Here is a 19460-nt window from a genome sequence, read left to right as displayed (position 1 = left end):
CCCTGAATATCAGAAACCCAGGAACAAATGTGCTCTTTAAAGCGTTTTTGAAATTTGCTACGTAATTCAATATTAAAAAAAAATCAGTCAGTAAAATCCACCTGACTGCTGGAATCCACCAGCCGCAGGAGAAGGTGACGGCTACCACTTTGTATTCTGAGTGGGAATAAAATCACTGAAGTTGCTATTCAGTGGCAGAACTTGTACTGCAGTAATACTGCAAAACAGAAAGAAAGAAAGACTTGCATTTCTATAGCGCCTTCCACGACCACCGGATGTCCCAAAGCGCTTTACAGCCAACGAAGTACTTTTCGAAATGTAGTCACCAATGTCCCCTTAATTATTTTGGGGTGCGCAGTCCCTTTAAGGGGCTGCGTGGCCCATTTACAGTTTCACACATGCGCGAAATTTACCTGTGCTGCATGGGACCGGCAGACAGCCGTGCAGCTTAGAGGGAACGTTGATAGTCACTGTTGTAATGTAGGAAACGCAGCAGCTAATTTGCGCACAGTAAGCTCCCACAATCTGTTTTTAGTGATGTTGAGTGAGGGATAAATATATGGCCAGGACTCCGGGAATAACTCCCCTGTTCTTCTTCGAAATAGTGTAATGGGTTCTTTTACGTCCACCTGAGAGAGCAGACGGGGCCTCGGTTTAACGTCTCATCCGAAAGACAGCACCTCCGACAGTGCGGCACTCCCTCAGCACTGCACTGGAGTGTCAGCCTAGATTTTTGTGCTCAAGTCTCTGGACCTACAACCTTCTGACTCAGAGGCGAGAGTGCTACCCACTGAGCCACTGGCTGACACATCAAACAGTCTTCAAAGACAAACTAAGTAGATTTACATTAATTTTTTTCCCCACAGTGCTTCGAGTGAAGTAGCACTGGCAGGATTGAGAACAAGGATGGCTGAGCATGGAGATAATTGATTAGGAAGTGACACAAACTCATTATCGAGTGGGTGAGGTGGTGGGCGTCCTCAATTGCATTTCTTTCGCAGTCACAGTGATTTTTACCATTTTCACCTGGTTGAAAAATTGTTTCTAAAATAATTTTTAAAGCAACACTTTGATCAAATTATTTTTTCTAAAGGAGAAGGAAGTAATTTTTTTGCACAGAGTCAGTATCGCAATTTAACAAACTGCTGTGAGATAAATGAGATTGAAAAGCAATGCAATTGTATCCAAGCAGAGTATTACACTGGTGGATCTTCAAAGATACCGGCAGCGACATAACTTAGGTCAGAGTGATTGAAAATAAAAGACAGCTTCAGATTTTTATGTTCTCATATTTTGATTAGTGACGTGGTTTGGTTTTGGAAATTGTTTGTAAAATTCCCTACAGGGTGGGAATTACTGTTGGTGATATTAAGAGCTGAACTCTTCCTATGCTCATTAGTCTAACTAAGCATTAACTTGTTTATAGGAACAGGAGGAGGCCATTCAGCTCCTTGAGCCTGTTCCGCCATTCAATGAGATCATGGCTGATCTGTATCTTAACTCCATCCACATCCCTTAATACCCTGGGCTAGCAAATAGCTATCATTTACAGATTTCACATTATTAATTGAGCTCAGCATCTACTGCTTTTTGTGGGAGGAGTTCCACACTTCTACCCACCTTTGTGTGAAGAAGTGTTTCCAAACTTCTCTCCTGAATGGCCTGGCTCTGACTTTAAGGTTATGTCCTCTTGTCCTGGACTCCCCCACCAGCGGAAAAAGTTTCTCTCTATCTACCCCTTCAAAATCCGAAAAACTTCAATCAAATCACCCCTTAACCTTTTATGTTCCAGGGAATACAAGCCTAGATAATATGTAATCTTTCCTCATAATCTAATCCTTGGAGCCCTGGTATTATTCTGGTGAATCTGCGCTGAACTCCTTCCAAGGCCAATATATCCTTTCTAAGGTGTGGTGCCCAGAACTCTACACAGTGCTCCAGATGTGGTCTAACCAGGGCTTTGTATAGCCATAGTATAACTTCCTCCCCTTTATATTGTAGTCCTCTCGTTAGAAAGGCTAACATTCCATTAACCGTTCTGATTATTGTGTGTACCTGACCGCTATATTGTAGTGATTTGTGTCGATGGAAGTATTTATTTTGTGAGAGGAATGTCATGTAAACATGTTAAGCATTCATCCACTAATATCACCAAGGGTAATTTCTAACCTGATACGTCTTCAAAATAGTTTCTATCTGCACACTGCAGACAAGAATATTCAACGACGGAGAATCCTCAATATTCAAAGAAACGTTTTATCCCACAAGCATGGGTAATGATGGAAAAAGCACGACAGGAAAGTGTCACCGGAAGTAATTGTGACACCCAGAGGACGTGTGCTAAATAAAAGACTTCTAATATATTATAGATATATCGATAAGAAAGTGAAAGTTGTCCCCTGTGAGCGCCAAACATTAAAAAAATGCAAGTGGGGGAAGCACAGCTCCGATTGTATAATTGCTGTCTAAATTTTTATTGTATTGAATCATCATTTTAGAAGGATGACATTTACAATTTTCCCTTTTTAACATACCGTGAATGCACTACAATTTAATTGTCTCTTTATGTAATGTAGAAGCAGCTTATTGCAGTTAGATGACTAAATTTCTCATTCATGGTTCTTTCAGCTTTTTTTCAGCCTACAAAATGTTTAGTTAGCTCAAGCCAGAACTTATTTTTGACGCTGGAAAATGTTTCCCCTGGCTGGGGAGTCTAGAACCAGGGGTCACAGTCTCAGAATAAGGGGTCGGCCATTTAGGACTGAGATGAGGAGAAATTTCTTCACTCAGAGGGTTGTGAATCTTTGGAATTCTCTACCCCAGAGAGCTGTGGATGCTCAGGCATTGAGTATATTCAAGACAGAGGTCGATAGATTTTTGGGAACGAAGGGAATTAAGGGATATGGGGATAGTGCGGGGAGGTGGAGTTGAGGTAGAAGATCATTGAATGGCGGAGCAGGCTCGAAGGGCCAAATGGCCTACTCCAGCTCCTGTTTCTTACGTTATTATGTTCTTATGAAATAGTTGACAATAAATAGTGGATAAGCCTTAGTTTCAGAATTATTTTTGTCCAGTTTCTGCCAGGTATGACAATCAAATCAATAAATCCAACAGGAGGAAACCAAAATGCAACCCCCACTTTCTTTCATGGGTGATATTCCCGGAGGGACACAGGTACAATTTATGAATTATTTCTAAAGAAAGAATATATATGCCTACATTTTTGGTGAATTAAAATAAAATTTTCAGTGCAAAATGATTGAGCAGGGGTCCTGACTAAATCTCCGGTAGTCCTGTGCACATACCCACTGCCATAAGTACATTGATCTCATTTGTGAATCTGGATAATTTCAGAGAAAGAAACAAAGTCTGGGCATAGCCAACAGTTCCAGTATGATTCCCTTTCCATTGCTCAATGGCATGGACATTCCCAGCATGAGTCCCACTTAGTTCAGAGCTCAGTGTGAATGTATCAGATTTTATCCAAATCACCTTACAATACAGAAAAAAAATCCAAGTTTCCTAGGCAGATCTATGGAAACCAGATCTTGTTTGACATAGAAACATAGAAACATAGAAGATAGGAGCAGGAGTAGGCCATTCGGCCCCTTGAGCCTGCTCTGCCATTTAATGAGATCATGGCTAATCATCCAAATTCAGTACCCTGTCCCTGCTTTCTCCCCATATCCCATCCCGTAATCCCTTTAGCCTTAAGAAATATATCTAACTCCTTCTTGAATATATTTAATGAATTGGCATCAACTGCCTTTTGTGGTAGAGAATCCCACAGGTTCACCACTCTCTGGGTGAAGAAATTCCTCCTCATCTCAGTTCTAAAAGGCTTACCCCTTATCCTTAGACTGTGACCCTGGTTCTGGACTCCCCCACCATCGGGAACATCCTTCCTGCATCTAGTCTGTCTAGTCCTGTTAGAATTTTATAAGTTTCAATGAGATCCCCTCTCATTCTTCTAAACTCCAGCGAATATAAGCCCAATCGACCCAATCTCTCCTCATACGTCATTCCTGCCATCCCAGGTATCAGTCTGGCGAATCTTCGCTGCACTCCCTCCATGGCAAGAACATCCTTCCTCAGATAAGGTGACCAAAACTGCACACAAGACTGAAGGCTGTTTACTGAAATGTGAGGTCTGGCAGTTTAAACCAGTAGAAGTGGCCCATATTATGAAAGTGCCCTAAGGTTAGTTGGTTCAGATTCAGCAATCTTGGCAAGACAGGTTATAAAGACAGTAGCGAGTGCGGAAATTGGGATTATGCAGGGGAATGTGCACACTGCTGAAATTGGGTTACATTGATAGGGCCCAATGGTGATGAGGTTGTCACTGGGTGAAAATTTGGAAAGTAAGCTTCAGATTACCAGCACTGAAATTCCTCAGCTTTTTAAAGGGATGCGGATTTATTTTGTTTAAAAGTCTTCCACCTACCTAAAATATTTCCAACGAGCGCCAGCACAAAGACGATAATGTATCCGATAATAAAGACCCACTCGTACTGTTTGGGGTATAGGTACTCTCTCCATATGTACTGCAGAAATTCGTCATCATAGTCGGTGCCGGCTCCTGCTATGTGAGTCACATTAGAGATGGGACTAGACCCATAGAAGGTATCATTAGAATATCCATTTGTATCCCTGGTCTTGGGAAACATATCAGCACAGCTCATCTCCAATATTGCAGCGTTAGTGAGAGAGTTACTTAGATAGCCACTTGTAGTCAGGGCTCCACTAAAACCTGAAAAAAAGAAAGAACAATAATAACAATTTCTACAATCAACCTTTTAACCACCATACCGTGATCCATTGCCAAGTAGTCCATAAGACAAGCAATACGGCATTATAATCTGCTTTATAAACCAGGCTACGATCAAGGTTTGTCTTAAATATGAAATTCCTATTCATGGGCATCCTGATTGGCTAGAGTCACTGGATATTGTGCGTTTATTAATTTTACAATGGCCATTTGTAGGTTTCTGGGCCTAGAAATGAGTCTCGGACGGTGAGCGCAAAAACGGGCGGCATTGGATCGGCCACTCGTTATACGCAGCGTCAGTCCCATTGACTGCAATGGAACTGAACATCGGGTGCTGTGTGTAACAGGCGGCCCATCCGATACCGCCCGCTCTGCGCCACCGTCCGAGACTCATTTCTAGGCCCTAATGTTTTAGGACTAGCTGAAATTTAACCTTAACATGGCTTTGTCAGCTCCGTTGAATGCAGTTTTGCTCATTAACTGTGAGTCCTATCATTGGAGGGATCATCAGAAAACTGTTTGCATAACCAGAGCAAAGAAAGGCTTGCATTTATATAGCACCTTTCACAACCACCGGACGTCTCAAAGTGCTTTACAGCCAACTCTACTTTTGAAGTAGCGTCACTGTTGTAATGTGGGAAACGTGGCAGCCAATTTGCATACAGCAAGGTCCCACAAACAGCAATGTGATAATGACCAGATAATCTGTTTTTGTTATGTTGGTTGAGGGATAAATATTGGCCTTGAAATAGTGCCATGGGATCTTTTACATCCACCTGCGAGAGCAGACGGGGCCTTGGTTTAATGTCTCATCCGAAAGACGGCACCTCTGACAGTGCAGCACTGCACTGGAGTGTCAGCCTAGCTTTATGTGCTCAAGTCCCTGGAGTGAGACTTGAACCCACAACCTTCTGACTCAGAGGTGAGTGTGCTACCAACTGAGCCACAAAGGGAAGACACTTAGATCTGATGCTACAGGAAACTTTCTGGTATCCGGCATGGACGGGACCGACATGGTGCCAGTTCAGCAACAATTCCGGATAACCGAATGCTATACGGAGCTCAGAGCTCCGTATAAAGCAACAAACCCTGTTGCTTAGCAACAGCTTCAGAACAACGTCCACAAGTTGCAAGCGTCTCTGTAGCTTAGCAACAGCTGCAGCCAAACCCTTGCCTTCCTCCATTTGTTGCTGTGCAAGTAATAAAAGTTATAAAACTTACCTGAAACCGACTCCTGAATTTTGCCGGTTAACCGACATTTCCGGTTATTTAGGGGCCGGTTAATCAAAAGTTTCCTGTAATATGAAGTGCATATATTACTCAGAGGTTCTGTAAGTCTGGTTTTATTCAACTATATAAAGCATCTGTAGATTACCATGTTAGACAAAACAAACCTATAGACAGATGTGCTATTTTGAGATCAAAGAATTAAATATGATTTCATATTGATATTTTAGGCAATGTTTTATGATTGGAAATGTAGGAGATGCAGCCTTATTGCTTCTGGTGGAATGGGAATGTTGGATCTAACATATCAATATCCTAAGCACATGGCAACACAGAGTGTGAAGGTAATAACAACAATATACTGAAAATGTCAGCCTATGAACCTTTGGGCCCTCGGTATTCCCTATGTTGTGGAACTATTAACAGCTACCTTTGTGACAAAGCAGCCTCTGATATTTCAAGTCTCTACTTTGAATTGAGAAATGAAATCACTCAGTGGCCTTGATCTGTCGGGCACTGTGTCACCAAGTGAATGAAGGCTGTCAACAGAAAGCTAACACTTGTACAACAGAATATTCTGAGGGTTTGAAATGTTAAGCCTCTGTTTGCCGTGAAAATGGTTCTAAATATTTTCATTTATATTTGTGAACTCTCTGGGGTCTTAGAAGCTCACAAAGCTCATCTAGTCCAATATTTCCCAGTATGTAGATGACATTGTCTCTGCACAAAAGGGTTGTGGGCAGCTGTAAGTATAATGAATGCCGAGCGACGTTCCTTCACCGCTGACCACAAATTCCGGGCCAACATATTTAATCCAATAATATTTCTGTGTTACTGCGAACACTAAATCTGCATTTCTGCAGTTTTAACAACAAAATACTGCCTAAACTAGTTCTAATATGAACCTTCATTTACTGAGAGATATTTTGCTATCACTAACAGTGAGGCTCATTTTTTTACACTTTTGTAAGTTGTCTGAAGAAATACAAACAACCACAGCAACATAGTTGGAAACCTGACTTAATGTAAACCTAAATTGTTGATGATGGATTACCCCAAATATTAAGCTAACTTCCTCTTTCATCATTTTCCAATTTCCAGCATTCACAGCTGTGCCATTCATGTCTAAATTTCAATACTACATAACACACTGAATGAAATCACTGCAGTCTCTTTGGCCGGGATTTTGCTAACCTTGGCGGGTCCCGACCCCGCTGCTGGCCCCATCCCAGCCTCTGAAATGAATTTCTCTAGATTGGGCTTGTTAAGCCCCGCCCAGTGTGTTTTCTGGCCAATTAGAGGAAGTGGGTCTGGTGATGTCATTTGATGACGCTTCATCAGCCGGTTTCCTTAAAGGGACCATGGCCAACTTTAATTTGACAGTTGTGCTGTCAGTGTTCTGCAGCATTGAGGTGCTGCCAACACTGACAAGCACAGCACAGAGGCGCAGGGCTGCACCCAAGCTCTCCCATGACTCCCTCCATATGCTTATGCAGGGAGTTAGAGCATGCAGGGAGGTTCACTTCCCTTTCCATGGGCGGAAGAGACCTCCCCAGGAGATCAACACAGCCTGGTTGCACATTGCAGAGGAGGGCACAAGCAGGGATGTGGTCAGGAGGACCTGGGTTCAGTGACACAAACGTTTCAATGATCTCAGTGGATCTCGAAACGTTAGTACAAAGCCACACTCAACCTCATCCTGCTGTGCCTCTCATCACATCCCCATCACTCTGCCTTCCCTACCCTACTCCTGCACATCCTTACTCACACCAATTTACCTTGCACCTCCACTCATCCCTCTCTCTCTACCTACATTATCGCTTCCCCATCTCACTAGCCACCCCTCACACTCACCCTCATCCTAGTGCAATCATGCCAACTAACAACACACAAGGGCAGGTACTTGGGTGTTTTCTGCAATGTTCATGTAAAGTTTCTGTTGATGTGGTGTCAAACATTGAAACCACCCCGTGGGCGAGCTGTCAAATGCAGAAGGTGAGCTGAAATTCATTCTAAAGTGGCTGTAAACAAGCCACTAATTACCTGAATTGGGTCGCCCACTGTGAACCCACCGCTGCGTGTCGGGTCTGCTCAGCGCTGACAGACCCGACATCGGGAAAAGGCGCGTGGCAGCGGGTTCCTGCGGGGTCTCGACCCGCTGGGGAAATAAAACACTTTCCCACCTGACCTGCCACCGATCGCGCCCGCTGACCCCCTGGAAAATCCAGCCCTTTGCTTCAGCTCTCAATTCAACCCTGACCTGTACACTACTAGGCTATTTCAATTTGCTTTGCATCATTCACTGCACAGAACCTACTGAATCTGTTTCCATTGTCTGGACCGGGAAATAAATACTATCAATTATACCTTATATTCTGTCTTTGGTTAACAGGTAATAGTATCACATAGAATGCCAAGCGATCTAACACTGCATTTTTATTTCCTCCTTGGGTTCCCCAGGGTAAGCACCATTCCCTGACCAGAAGGATTTGCAGGCATTTACGCCAATCACTCTGTGCCCTTGTGCCAACACATGGCGGGGCCTAAGACCTGTGCGGGTTTATCTGCTGTCTGTTTTTCTCTGTGCTTGGGGTATTCAAACCAGCAATATCAGGAGCTCAGTATTGGAGCCATCACAGGTGCCAGCCTATATCCCACCTCTCCGTGGCACAGTGCGACACACCAGACCATTTCAATTTGCTGCACTATCCTTTTCCCTATGACTTACTCGCAGTTGTTACAGTTTCTTTGGGTTGGTTCAACCCTACGGGGAAACTGGCTATTTTTTTGTGTCCAGAGTTTAATAGCTTCCAGAACGTCACACATGAGTGTCTGGAATGCAAACATATAAATTGGGACAGTTCTCAAAATTACTGAATAGGTCACAGCTAATTCAGCACTTATTACCAGAAGCAACACAATTTATGTCAGTATCTCAAATATAACAGACTTTTCATATTATCAATGTTGGAGTGTAATTTGCAGTTGAAATTTTTTATTAAATGTGAAAATTTGATTTCAATGATAGTGCCTGGAATTAAAATTGCAGTGACCTCAATACTAAAGGTGGAAAAAGACAATTTTTGAAATTAATCTCTGTATGTTATTATACACATATTCTTGTGCATTCATATGAAGTAGCAAAGTTTCCTGTTTTGCTTTCATCAACCTTAAAAATTAACCCGGTAGTACTACAATCCCAAGGTGGTGGGACAATTACTGGAAGAAATTCTGAGGGACAGGATAAATCTTCATTTAGAAAGACACGGATTAATCAAGTACAATAGCAAAATACTGCAGATGCTGGAAATCTGAAATAACAACAGAAAATGCTGGAAAAACTCAGCAGGCCAGGCAACATCCGTGGAGAGAAAATAGAGTCAGCGTTTCGGGTCAAACCCTTCTCTCCACGGATGTTGCCTGGCCTGCTGAGTTTTTCCAGCATTTTCTGTTGTTATTACGGATTAATCGGGGACAGTCAGCGTGGATTTGTTAAGGGGAGGTCATGTCTGACTAACTTGATTGAATTTTTTGAGAAGGTAACAAGGAGGGTCGATGAGGGTTGTGTGTTTGATGTAGTGTATATGGATTTTAGCAAGGCTTTTGATAAGGTCCCACATGGCAGACTGGTCACGAAAGTAAAAGCCCATGGGATCCAAGACAAAGTGGCAAATTGGATCCAAAATTGGCTCAGAAGTAGGAAGCAAAGGGTAATGGTCGAAGGGTGTTTGTGTGACTGGAAGGCCGTTTCCAGTGGGGTTCCGCAGGGCTCAGTACTGGGTACCTCGCTTTTTGTGGTATATGTCAATGATTTGGACTTGAATGTAGGAAATATGATTAAGAAGTTTGCAGATGATACAAACATTGGTCGTGCAGTGGATAATGAAGACTGCAGGAAGATATCAATGGACTGGTCAGGTGGGCAGAACAGTGGCAAATGGAATTCAATCTGGACAAGTGTGAGGTAATGCATTTGGGGAGGGCTAACAAGGAAAGGGAATACACATTAAATGGTAGGACACTGATAAGTGCAGAGGAACAGAGGGACTTTAGAGTGCATATCCACAGATCCCTGAAGGTAGCAGGACAGGTAGATAAGGTGGTTAAGAAGGCATGCGGGATACTTGCCTTTATTAGCCGAGGCATAGAATATAAGAGCAGGGAGGTTATGCTAGAACTGTATAAAACACTAGTTAGGCCTCAGCTAGAGTACTGTGTGCAGTTCTGGTCACCACATTACAGGAAGGATGTGATTGCACTGGAGAGGGTGCAGAGGAGGTTTACGAGGCTGTTGCCTGGACTGGAGAATTTTAGCTATGAGGAAAGATTGGAGAGGCTGGGGTTGTTTTCTTTGGAATAGAGGAGACTGAGGGGAGACCTAATTGAGGTGTATAAAATTATGAGGGGCCTAGATAGAGTGGATAGGAAGGAACTACTTCCCTTAGCAGAAGGGTCAATAACCAGAGGGTATAGATTTAAAGTAATTGGTCGGAAGTTTAGAGGGGATTTGAGGAGAAATGTTTTCACCCAGAGGGTGGTGGGGGTCTGGAACTCACTGCCTGAAAGGGTGGTAGAGGCAGAGACCCTCATCGCATTTAAAAAGTACTTGGATATGCACTTGAAGTGCCGTAACCGACAAGGCTACGGACCAAGAACTGGAAAGTGGGATTAGGCCGGATAGCTCTTTGTCGGCTGGCACGGACAAGATGGGCCGAATGGCTTCCTTCTGTGCTGTAATTTCTATGATTCTATGAATTCCTTTATCATAACATCGATAGTGCTAAACAATATGAAATAAGGGGTACTAATATATTCGACCTACAATAAAAATGAAAACTGCCACAATAGTAAACAGAATTTTAAAAGTGAATTTACAATTTTATATAATAACGTTAATATAATTCCAAACCTGTAGTTCTGATGACAAAGGCCAGAACCAGGAACTGGGCTGCAAGGTAAAGACCATCAACATATATCGATTAAAAAAAAAATCACCATTTTTCATTATAGACTACATGTGCTTGTAAATAAATATATTTCTATGATGTCTAGGAAAAGCTTTCTAGTACGTGGAAGTGAGCCATAAAACCTCTAGGTAAGAAGGCACCTACACAAAGGTGTAACATTTCATTTCTGAGCACACAGAAAACAATTACAATACATTACTGGATGTGTGTTAAATAGGCCACAATAAAGATTGGATTTCAATCCAGAGGAGGTTGGTTGAACGACCATCTGTAATCTGGGGAAAGAAAAGCTTAGAACTGGAAAATTTCATTCCCTTTGCATCCAATTTCTACCCTTCCCTCACCTTCACATGGTCCATCTCCGACTCTTCCCTTCCCTTCCTCGACTTCTCTGTCTCCATTTCTGGTGACAGGCTATTGACAAACATCCACTACAAGCCCACTGACTCCCACAGCTACCTGGACTACACTCCCTCCCACCCCGCTTCCTGTAAGGACTCTATTCCATTCTCCCAGTGTCTCCGTCTCCGCCACATCTGTTCTGACGATGCCACCTTCCATACCAGTGCTTTCGACATGTCTTCCTTTTTCCTCAACCGAGGATTCCCCTCTACCGTGGTTGACACAGCCCTTGACCGTGTCTGTTCTATCTCCCACACTTCTGCCCTCACCCCTTCCCCTCCCTCCCAGAACCATGATAGAGTTCCCCTTGTCCTCACCTTTCACCCCACCAGCCTCCACATTCAACGGATCATCCTCCACCATTTCTGCCACCTCCAGCGTGATCCCACCACCAAACACATCTTCCCCTCACCTCCCCTTTCAGCATTCCGAAGGGACTGCTCCCTCCATGAAACCCTGGTCCACTCCTCTATCACCCCCAACACCCCCTCCCCTCCCCATGGCACCTTCCCATGCAAGCGCAGGAGATGCAACACCTGCCTTTTTACCTCCTCCCTTCCCACTGTCCAGGGCCCTTCCAGGTGAAACAATGATTTACTTGTACTTCTTGCAATTTAGTATACTGTATTCGCTGCTCACAATGCGGTCTCCTCTACATTGGGGAGACCAAACAGAGATTGGGTGACCGCTTTGTGGAACACCTCCATTCAGTCTGTAAGCGTGACCCCGAGCTTCCGGTCGCCTGTCACTTTAATTCTCCGCTCCACTCCCACTCAGACCTCTCCGTCCTCGGCCTCTTGCATTGTTCCACTGAAGCTCAGCGTAAGCTCGAGGAACAGCACCTCATCTTTCGATTAGGCACTTTACAGCCTTCTGGACTCAACATCGAGTTCAACAATTTCAGATCATAACCTCGGCCCCCATGTTTTCTTTTCGCTCCCACATGGCAGCTGTTGACGATTCTGCCAGTGCCATTTACACCTCATCTAGACTCATCTTTTGTTTCTTAACTTGTCCTATTACCATCTCCTTTTGCCTTGCACCATCATCCCTTTTGTCTTTTAATCTCTCCTACTTCCAGCCTATCACAGACCTTCCCTTTTGTTCTTTCCTCACCTACCCCCTTTCCCTGCCCATGCATTTGCTTAACTATCTGTTACTTCTCCAACTTTTTCCAGTTCTGACGAAGGGTCATCGACCTGAAGCATTAACTCTGTTTCTCTCTCCACGATGCTGCCTGACCTGCTGAGTGTTTCCAACATTTTCCGTTGTTGTTAAAGAAAAGCATCTACCTTGTACAATGTAGGTAGGGGTGTGAAATTTGAACTAAATGAAGTTCAAACTGCCCAAATATAGTCCTCTTTGACAGAGCTGTGTAGTAGTAACTGCAGATAGTTGACCTAAATGTTTATTATTGGGATTGCTGTGTTGCCATAGCAATTGCATGGCACAAACAGCAGGGAAGGCTATTGTGCAGTACTTCTTTCGTACTTTGGGCAGGAGTGCTAGAAGACAGATTGTTGGTTATGTTACAGTGGTGAGACCTATACGTTCCTTTAAGGGTTGTGGTCCAATTGGTCATGGTCCAGGTGGTCTTGCTGGCTGCCTCTACACCAATTACTGTTTCACGTGTTTCATTACATCAAAGTGTGATGAAAGTGAAGCATTTTTGTTCATGACGGATTATTTATTGGATTCTTTCTTTCTGGTCACATCACATAGTAGTGAGTAGTCACCTAAGAAGTAAACAGTTGTGTTTTGGAGTTCAGGCTTTTGTTGAACATTACAAGATGCATCGTTATTACTTTTGACATTTTGAGATTAGTAAGTGTTTGTAATGATTGTAATTAGAGTGGTGTACAGTAATAAGGGTTCTCTGGTCAACCCATGGATCTTTCTACATTTATCTAGATATTGGGCAGATAAAGGCACGCTCTGGTTTATAAGAGATGTGAAGACCAGTGGTGCTGTGCACAAGGAATATTCCTCAAGTGAAAACCCCAAAACGTCACAATAGAATCTGCGCACTGGGGCTTCAAGGTAATTGCAACTAAAAAGAATGCTTGTCATGCTCATAAGACTAGTCCATTCAATCTTTTTCTCAAAAAACTTTCAGCGGGCTAAGGTGACACTGGACAGATAAAGTAGAATCTTGGCTAGGTTGTTGATTATTGCAAGGTACTGCTGAAGTTCTTTGCTGCTTGATCTGTGCATTTCCCTAATTTTTGAATTGAGTCCTTCTGTGACTGTATGATCCATATAACTAATTTCAGGAACTCTATCTTGCACTCTTTGGCTTGAGATTTACATTCTACTCAATCTTCAACAAATCTTTTATCATATTGTTCTTCACCCACACATATCATCCCTGGCGACTAGAAAACCTTCTAATTCCTCCAATACATGCATCATTATTCTTTGAAATACTTAGGTGCTGAATGGCATTGTTACATATCAGTATCTACTGAAGGCTTGTTGAATATGCACAGTTTCAAGTGCTCCATCGAGCTCCACTTGCCAATGCATAATTTACATCCAATGTATTGAAGACTTCGGCTTTTGAAACTCAGTGTACTTCCTCAATTGGCTCTGGTATAACATTACACTGTGATTCAATCTCCAGTTTGTAATCAACAACAACTTGCATTTATATAGCACCTTTAACATAATAAAATGTCCCAAGACACTTCACAGGAGCATTATACCGAGCCACATAAGGAGATATTAGGACAGATGACCAAAAGCTTGGACAAGGTAGATTTTAAGGAGCATCTTAAAGGAGGAGAAAGAGGTAGAGAGGCGGAGACAGCAATTGCATACCAGTCCTTGCCAGCGTGTATGGATCACATCACCTAAAATTCCTACATCTAACTTAGAGTCTTCTTCAACTCTGTGCACTTTTCTTGACCTAAGCTTTCTGACAGCTTGTACCTTACAAAGCCTATTAGTATACAAGTTCACAAAGTAATTCATCATTACACACTTGCGATGGTTCTCTCCGCATGATGGCCATTTTCATTTTTCACACTCTCTGTCAGAGTATTGGTCATCTTTCTGACTACTTGGCTCTGCTTTGCCTGTGTGATTTCACTTTGTTCATTGTATATATAGCTTTGCTCTTAAGTCCAGTTACCAACTGACCTAATTGTCTTACTAACCTATGCAGCACAACACATGACTATTGCATTTTGAAGGGCAAGGTTTTATTTGAAAAACGGTGGTATTTAAAATAAATGTTTAGCGAATTTTGCCACCAGGATGCTTAAATGTTAAATACAAATTTGTCCTGAATGTGCGGTCGGGATGACGGTGAACTGGCAGGGAATCTTTTCCAATGTACTGCAGCATTCCCTTCTAGTTTCATTGGCTCAGGTGGCTTTCAACCCTTCCAATTTTTGGGCTTTCAATGTGTTTCTTTTGACACCAGCTAAGGATTACACTTCTCCAGCAGTCATTAACCACTTTATTAAAAGGCTAGCGAACACATCCAGCTAGTCATGTAGCTGAAATATTTCCAAACCACTTCACTAAATGGCAGTGCACTCCTAATTGCACCCATCCTCTTTTCCCAGGGCTGAGCAGTTTACACATTGACCCAGCCTGAGTTAGTGAAACTCATCACTCCAGGCCACCAGAAGCCCAGAGTGTCAATCAAAACTGGCAACCTTGTTTTTTAGATTTAGTCTGTTCCTAGTGCTGTCAGTTTAAGACTGTTCCCAGTAGGACTCTTTTAGATTATTGCAAATTCCGTAGGATTTTAATTTGATCATTTCTAATATCTAATTTTTCATTAGGAGATTAAATATGGATTAAAAATCTCTATTGGCTAAGTGACAGGAAATAGAGAGTAGTGTTGAACAGTTCTTTTTCGGACTGGAGGAAGGTATACAGTGGTGTTCCCCAGGGGTCGGTTCTAGGACCACTGCTTTTCTTGATATATATTAATGACTTGGACGTGGGTGTACAGGGCACAACTTCAAAATCTGCAAATGACACAAAACTTGGAAGTATAGTGAACAGTGAGGAGGAGAGTGATAGACTTCAGGAAGACATAGACAGGCTGGTGGAATGGGTGGACACATGGCAGGTGAAATTTAATGCAGAAAAGTGTGAAGTGATACATTTTGGTAGAAAGAACAGGAAGAGGACATATAAACTAAATGGTACAATCCTAAAGGGGATGCACGAACAGAGAGACCTGGGGGTATGTGTGCACAAATCGTTGAAGGTGGCAGGGCAGTTTGAGAAAGCAGTTAAAAAGGCTTATGGGATCCTGGGCTTCATAAATAGAGGTATATAGAGTACAAAAGTGTGGAAATTATGATGCACCTGTATAAAACACTGGTTCGGCTCCAACTGGAGTACTGTGTCCAATTATGGGCACCACACTTTAGGAAGGATGTGAAGGCCTTAAAGAAGGTGCAGAAAAGATTTACAAGAATGATTCCAGGAATGAGGGACTTCAGTTACGTTGATAGACTGGAGAAGCTGGGGTTGTTCTCCTTGGAGCAGAGAAGATTGAGAGGAGATTTTCAAAATCATGACTGGTCTGGACAGAGTAGATAGAGAGAAATTGTTCCCATTGGCAGAGGGGTTGAGAACCAGAGCACATGGATTTAAGGTGATTGGCGAAAGAACCAAAGGCGACATGAGGAAAAACTTTTTTATGCAGCGAGTGGTTAGGATCTGGAATGCACTGCCTGAAAGGGTGGTGGAGGCAGACTCAACCTTATCTTCCAAAAGGGAATTGGATAAGTATCTGAAGGAAAAACATCTGCAGGGCTATGGAGAAAGGGTGGGTGAGTGGGACTAGCTGCAGTGCTCTTGCAGAGAGCCGGCACGGGCTCGATGGGCTGAATGGCCTCCTTCTGTGCTGTAACCATTCTATGATTCTTAAACAAGGAGTCCCTGAAAAAAGGGGGATGGTCGTTTTTTTAATTCATTCATGGGATGGAGGCATCGCTGGCAAGGCCAGCATTTATTGCCCATCCTAGTTGCCCTTGAGAAGGTGGTGGTGAGCCGCCTTCTTGAACCACTGCAGTCGGTGTGGTGAAGGTGCTCCCACAGTGCTGTTAGGGAGGGAGTTCCAGGATTTTGAACCGGCGATGATGAAGGATCGGCGATATACTTCCAAGTCAGGATGGTGTGTGACTTGCAGGGGAACTTGGAGGTGGTGGTGTTCCCATGCGCCTGCTGCCCTTGTCCTTCTAGGTGGAAGAGATTGCGGGTTCAGGACGTGCTGCCGAAGAAGCCTTGGCGAGTTGCTGCAGTGCATCTTGTAGATGGTACACACTGCAGCCACGGTGCGTCGGTGGTGGAGGGGGTGAATGTTTAAGGTGGTGGATGGGGTGCCAATCAAGCGGGCTGCTTTGTCCAACCACCACAACCATCTTCTTTTGTGCAAGGTATGACTCCAGCCAGTCGAGAGTTTTCCCCCTGATTCCCATTGAATTCAGTTTTACTAGGGCTCTTTGATGTCACACTCGGTCAAATACTGCCTTGATGTCAAGGGCAGTCACTCTCACCTCACCTCTGGAATTCAGCTCTTTTGTCCAAGTTTGGACCAAGGCTGTAATGAGGTCGGGAGCCGAGTGGTCTTGGCGGAACCCAAACTGGGCATCAGTGAACACGTTATTGGTGAGTATGTGCTACTTCATAGCACTGTCGATGTCACCTTCCATCACTTTGCTGATGATTGAGAGTAGGCTGATGGGGTGTAATTGGCCGGATTGGATTTGTCCTGCTTTTTGTGGACAGGACATTACCTGGGCAGTTTTCCACATTGTCGGGTAGATACCAGTGTTGTAGCTGTACTGGAATGGCTTGGCTAGAGGCGCGGCTAGTTCTGGAGCACAAGTCTTCAGCAGGATAGCCGGGATGTTGTCGGGGCCCAAAGCCTTTGCTGTATCCAGTGCGCTCAGCCGCTTCTCGATATCACATGGAGTGAATCGAATTGGCTGAAGACTGGCTTCTGTGATGGTGGGGACCTCAGGAGGAGGCCGACATGGATCATCCATTCGGCACTTCTGGCTGAAGATGGTTCTGATTTGTATTGGACACTTAAAGGTCCTGGTGGCATAAACAATTCTACTTTTATTTTTGTGCCACAGTTGATGCTTTGAAGCTGTTCTTTGGACAAATTCCTATCGAATCTCATAAACTCGAGTGTTTCAGAGTCTAACCACATAGTCCATAATATTGACTACTGGAGGGTTCTGGCTGTTTATCACAGGTTCCTGCAAGGCTTCGCTTCAGCAAATTAGCCCAGGAGAAGGATCAATTCACCGCTGGGAATTAAATTGCAGCTATTATACCAGGAAATTGCAGACAATTCCCTCGATCAACAACATCCCAGTAGAAACTATTGAAAGTTAACTATCGGCAACGATTGCATTTTTTCTGTCTGAAGTTAAAGATTTAAGTTGAAAACCTCCACATATACTTTGATGAATAGAAATACATTCCCGCCTAGAGTTAAGAATTTTAATTCGGTTTAGAATCGTGAAAATTCACAGGATACCCGGGGAAGCAGGGCAGATAGAGAACTGTAACCCTGCAATTAAAACAAGTCAGTTTTATTCTTAAATGTAATTAAATCTATTACCTGTTATAATGTTCATCCACTTTCTTCCACGGAGTGTTATCCAATACCGGAATATTACAGAATGCCCAAAATATTCCCCCAAGTATTAAATATGTTGCAAAGACAGTCGATGCTGTCCTCAATTAAATAGAGGCTTCTTGACACGAGTCCAACCATTGCATGGATTTGTAATCGGCTGTGAATGTTGAAGAATTTTCAGTTCAAGGTCGGATCGCTGGTCCATCTGGACATGTCTGAAAGTTTGGCTCCAGCTGATCCTGTAACCTTGCTGGGAGGATGTGAAGATTTCAGGAGATGAGGTGGTGAGGCTGCAATTTCTCCGTTCTCACCTCACACGCTTGTCACTTCCCAGTGGACCGAGCCAGGCAGATGTTCGGGAGGCTGCACATCAGCACCTTGCCAGTAACGTGCTGCCATTCCGGCCCAGCAGTTTGCATTGGTATGAATAAGCTGCAGTTCTTCTGCACGCTTGAAGGGGAAGTAGAGAGGATTGAATTGCTGGATTATCCTAAAAGCTGCAAGGCGGGGTGAACACACTTAATTTTGTTGGGTCAAAATTATTTTAAAATATTTTGTAAGTCCACTTCCTGCCAGCTCATTCACATGACGTCCACCCTTGAAAATAAGGGGCAAGAATTCTCTGTCTCTGTGTGTCTGTGATTCTCTCCCTGTCTCTGAGTGTGTCTGTGATTCTCTCTGTCTCTGTGTCTGTGATTCTCTCTCTGTCCCTGTGTGTGTCTGTGATTCTCTCTCTGTCTGTGTGTGTGCTTGTGATTCTCTCCCTGTCTCTGTGTGTGTCTCTGATTCTCTCTCTGTCTCTGTGTGTGTCTGTGATTCTCTCCCTGTCTCTGAGTGTGTCTGTGATTCTCTCTGTCTCTGTGTCTGTGATTCTCTCTCTGTCCCTGTGTGTGTCTGTGATTCTCTCTCTGTCTGTGTGTGTGCTTGTGATTCTCTCCCTGTCTCTGTGTGTGTCTCTGATTCTCTCTCTGTCTCTGTGTGTGTCTGTGATTCTCTCTCTGTCTCTGTGTCTGTGATTCTCTGTCCCTGTGTGTGTCTGTGATTCTCTCTGTCTCTGTGTGTGTCTGTGATTCTCTCTCTGTCTCAGTGTGTGTCTCTGATTCTCTCTCTGTCTCTGTGTGTGTCTGTGATTCTCTCTCTGTCTCTGTGTGTCTGTGATTCTCTCCCTGTCTCTGAGTGTGTCTGTGATTCTCTCTGTCTCTGTGTCTGTGATTCTCTCTCTGTCCCTGTGTGTGTCTGTGATTCTCTCTCTGTCTGTGTGTGTGCTTGTGATTCTCTCCGTTTGTGGGTGTCTGTGATTCTCTCTCTGTCTCTGTGTGTGTCTGTGATTCTCTCTCTGTCTCTGTGTCTGTGATCCTCTGTCCCTGTGTGTGTCTGTGATTCTCTCTGTCTCTGTGTGTGTCTGTGATTCTCTCTCTGTCTCAGTGTGTGTCTGTGATTCTCTCTCTGTCTTTGTGTGTGTCTGTGATTCTCT

At 43.6% G+C, this 19460-nt stretch overlaps 1 protein-coding gene across 1 annotated transcript in view; it reads right to left on the bottom strand.

The window, feature by feature from the left end:
• LOC147103239 (orexin receptor type 2-like) overlaps positions 1-7118 on the bottom strand; it is a 45162-nt gene extending 38044 nt beyond the window's left edge. The window contains exons 1-2 of the mRNA XM_085963180.1: positions 6911-7118; positions 4445-4750 (exon numbers count right to left, since the gene is read on the bottom strand). Of these exons, the coding sequence (XP_085819306.1) occupies positions 4445-4750; positions 6911-7118 (514 nt within the window). The remainder of the gene's footprint in view (positions 1-4444; positions 4751-6910) is intronic.
• Between the last annotated feature and the right edge of the window lie 12342 nt (positions 7119-19460).

Source organism: Somniosus microcephalus, chromosome 20, assembly GCF_052327205.1.
Source record: "Somniosus microcephalus isolate GS21.2 chromosome 20, FLI_Smic_1.0, whole genome shotgun sequence".
Taxonomy (NCBI): Eukaryota; Metazoa; Chordata; class Chondrichthyes; order Squaliformes; family Somniosidae; genus Somniosus; species Somniosus microcephalus.
Note: the sequence above shows the minus strand (reverse complement) of the source record. Positions and strands in the feature narration are given on the sequence as shown.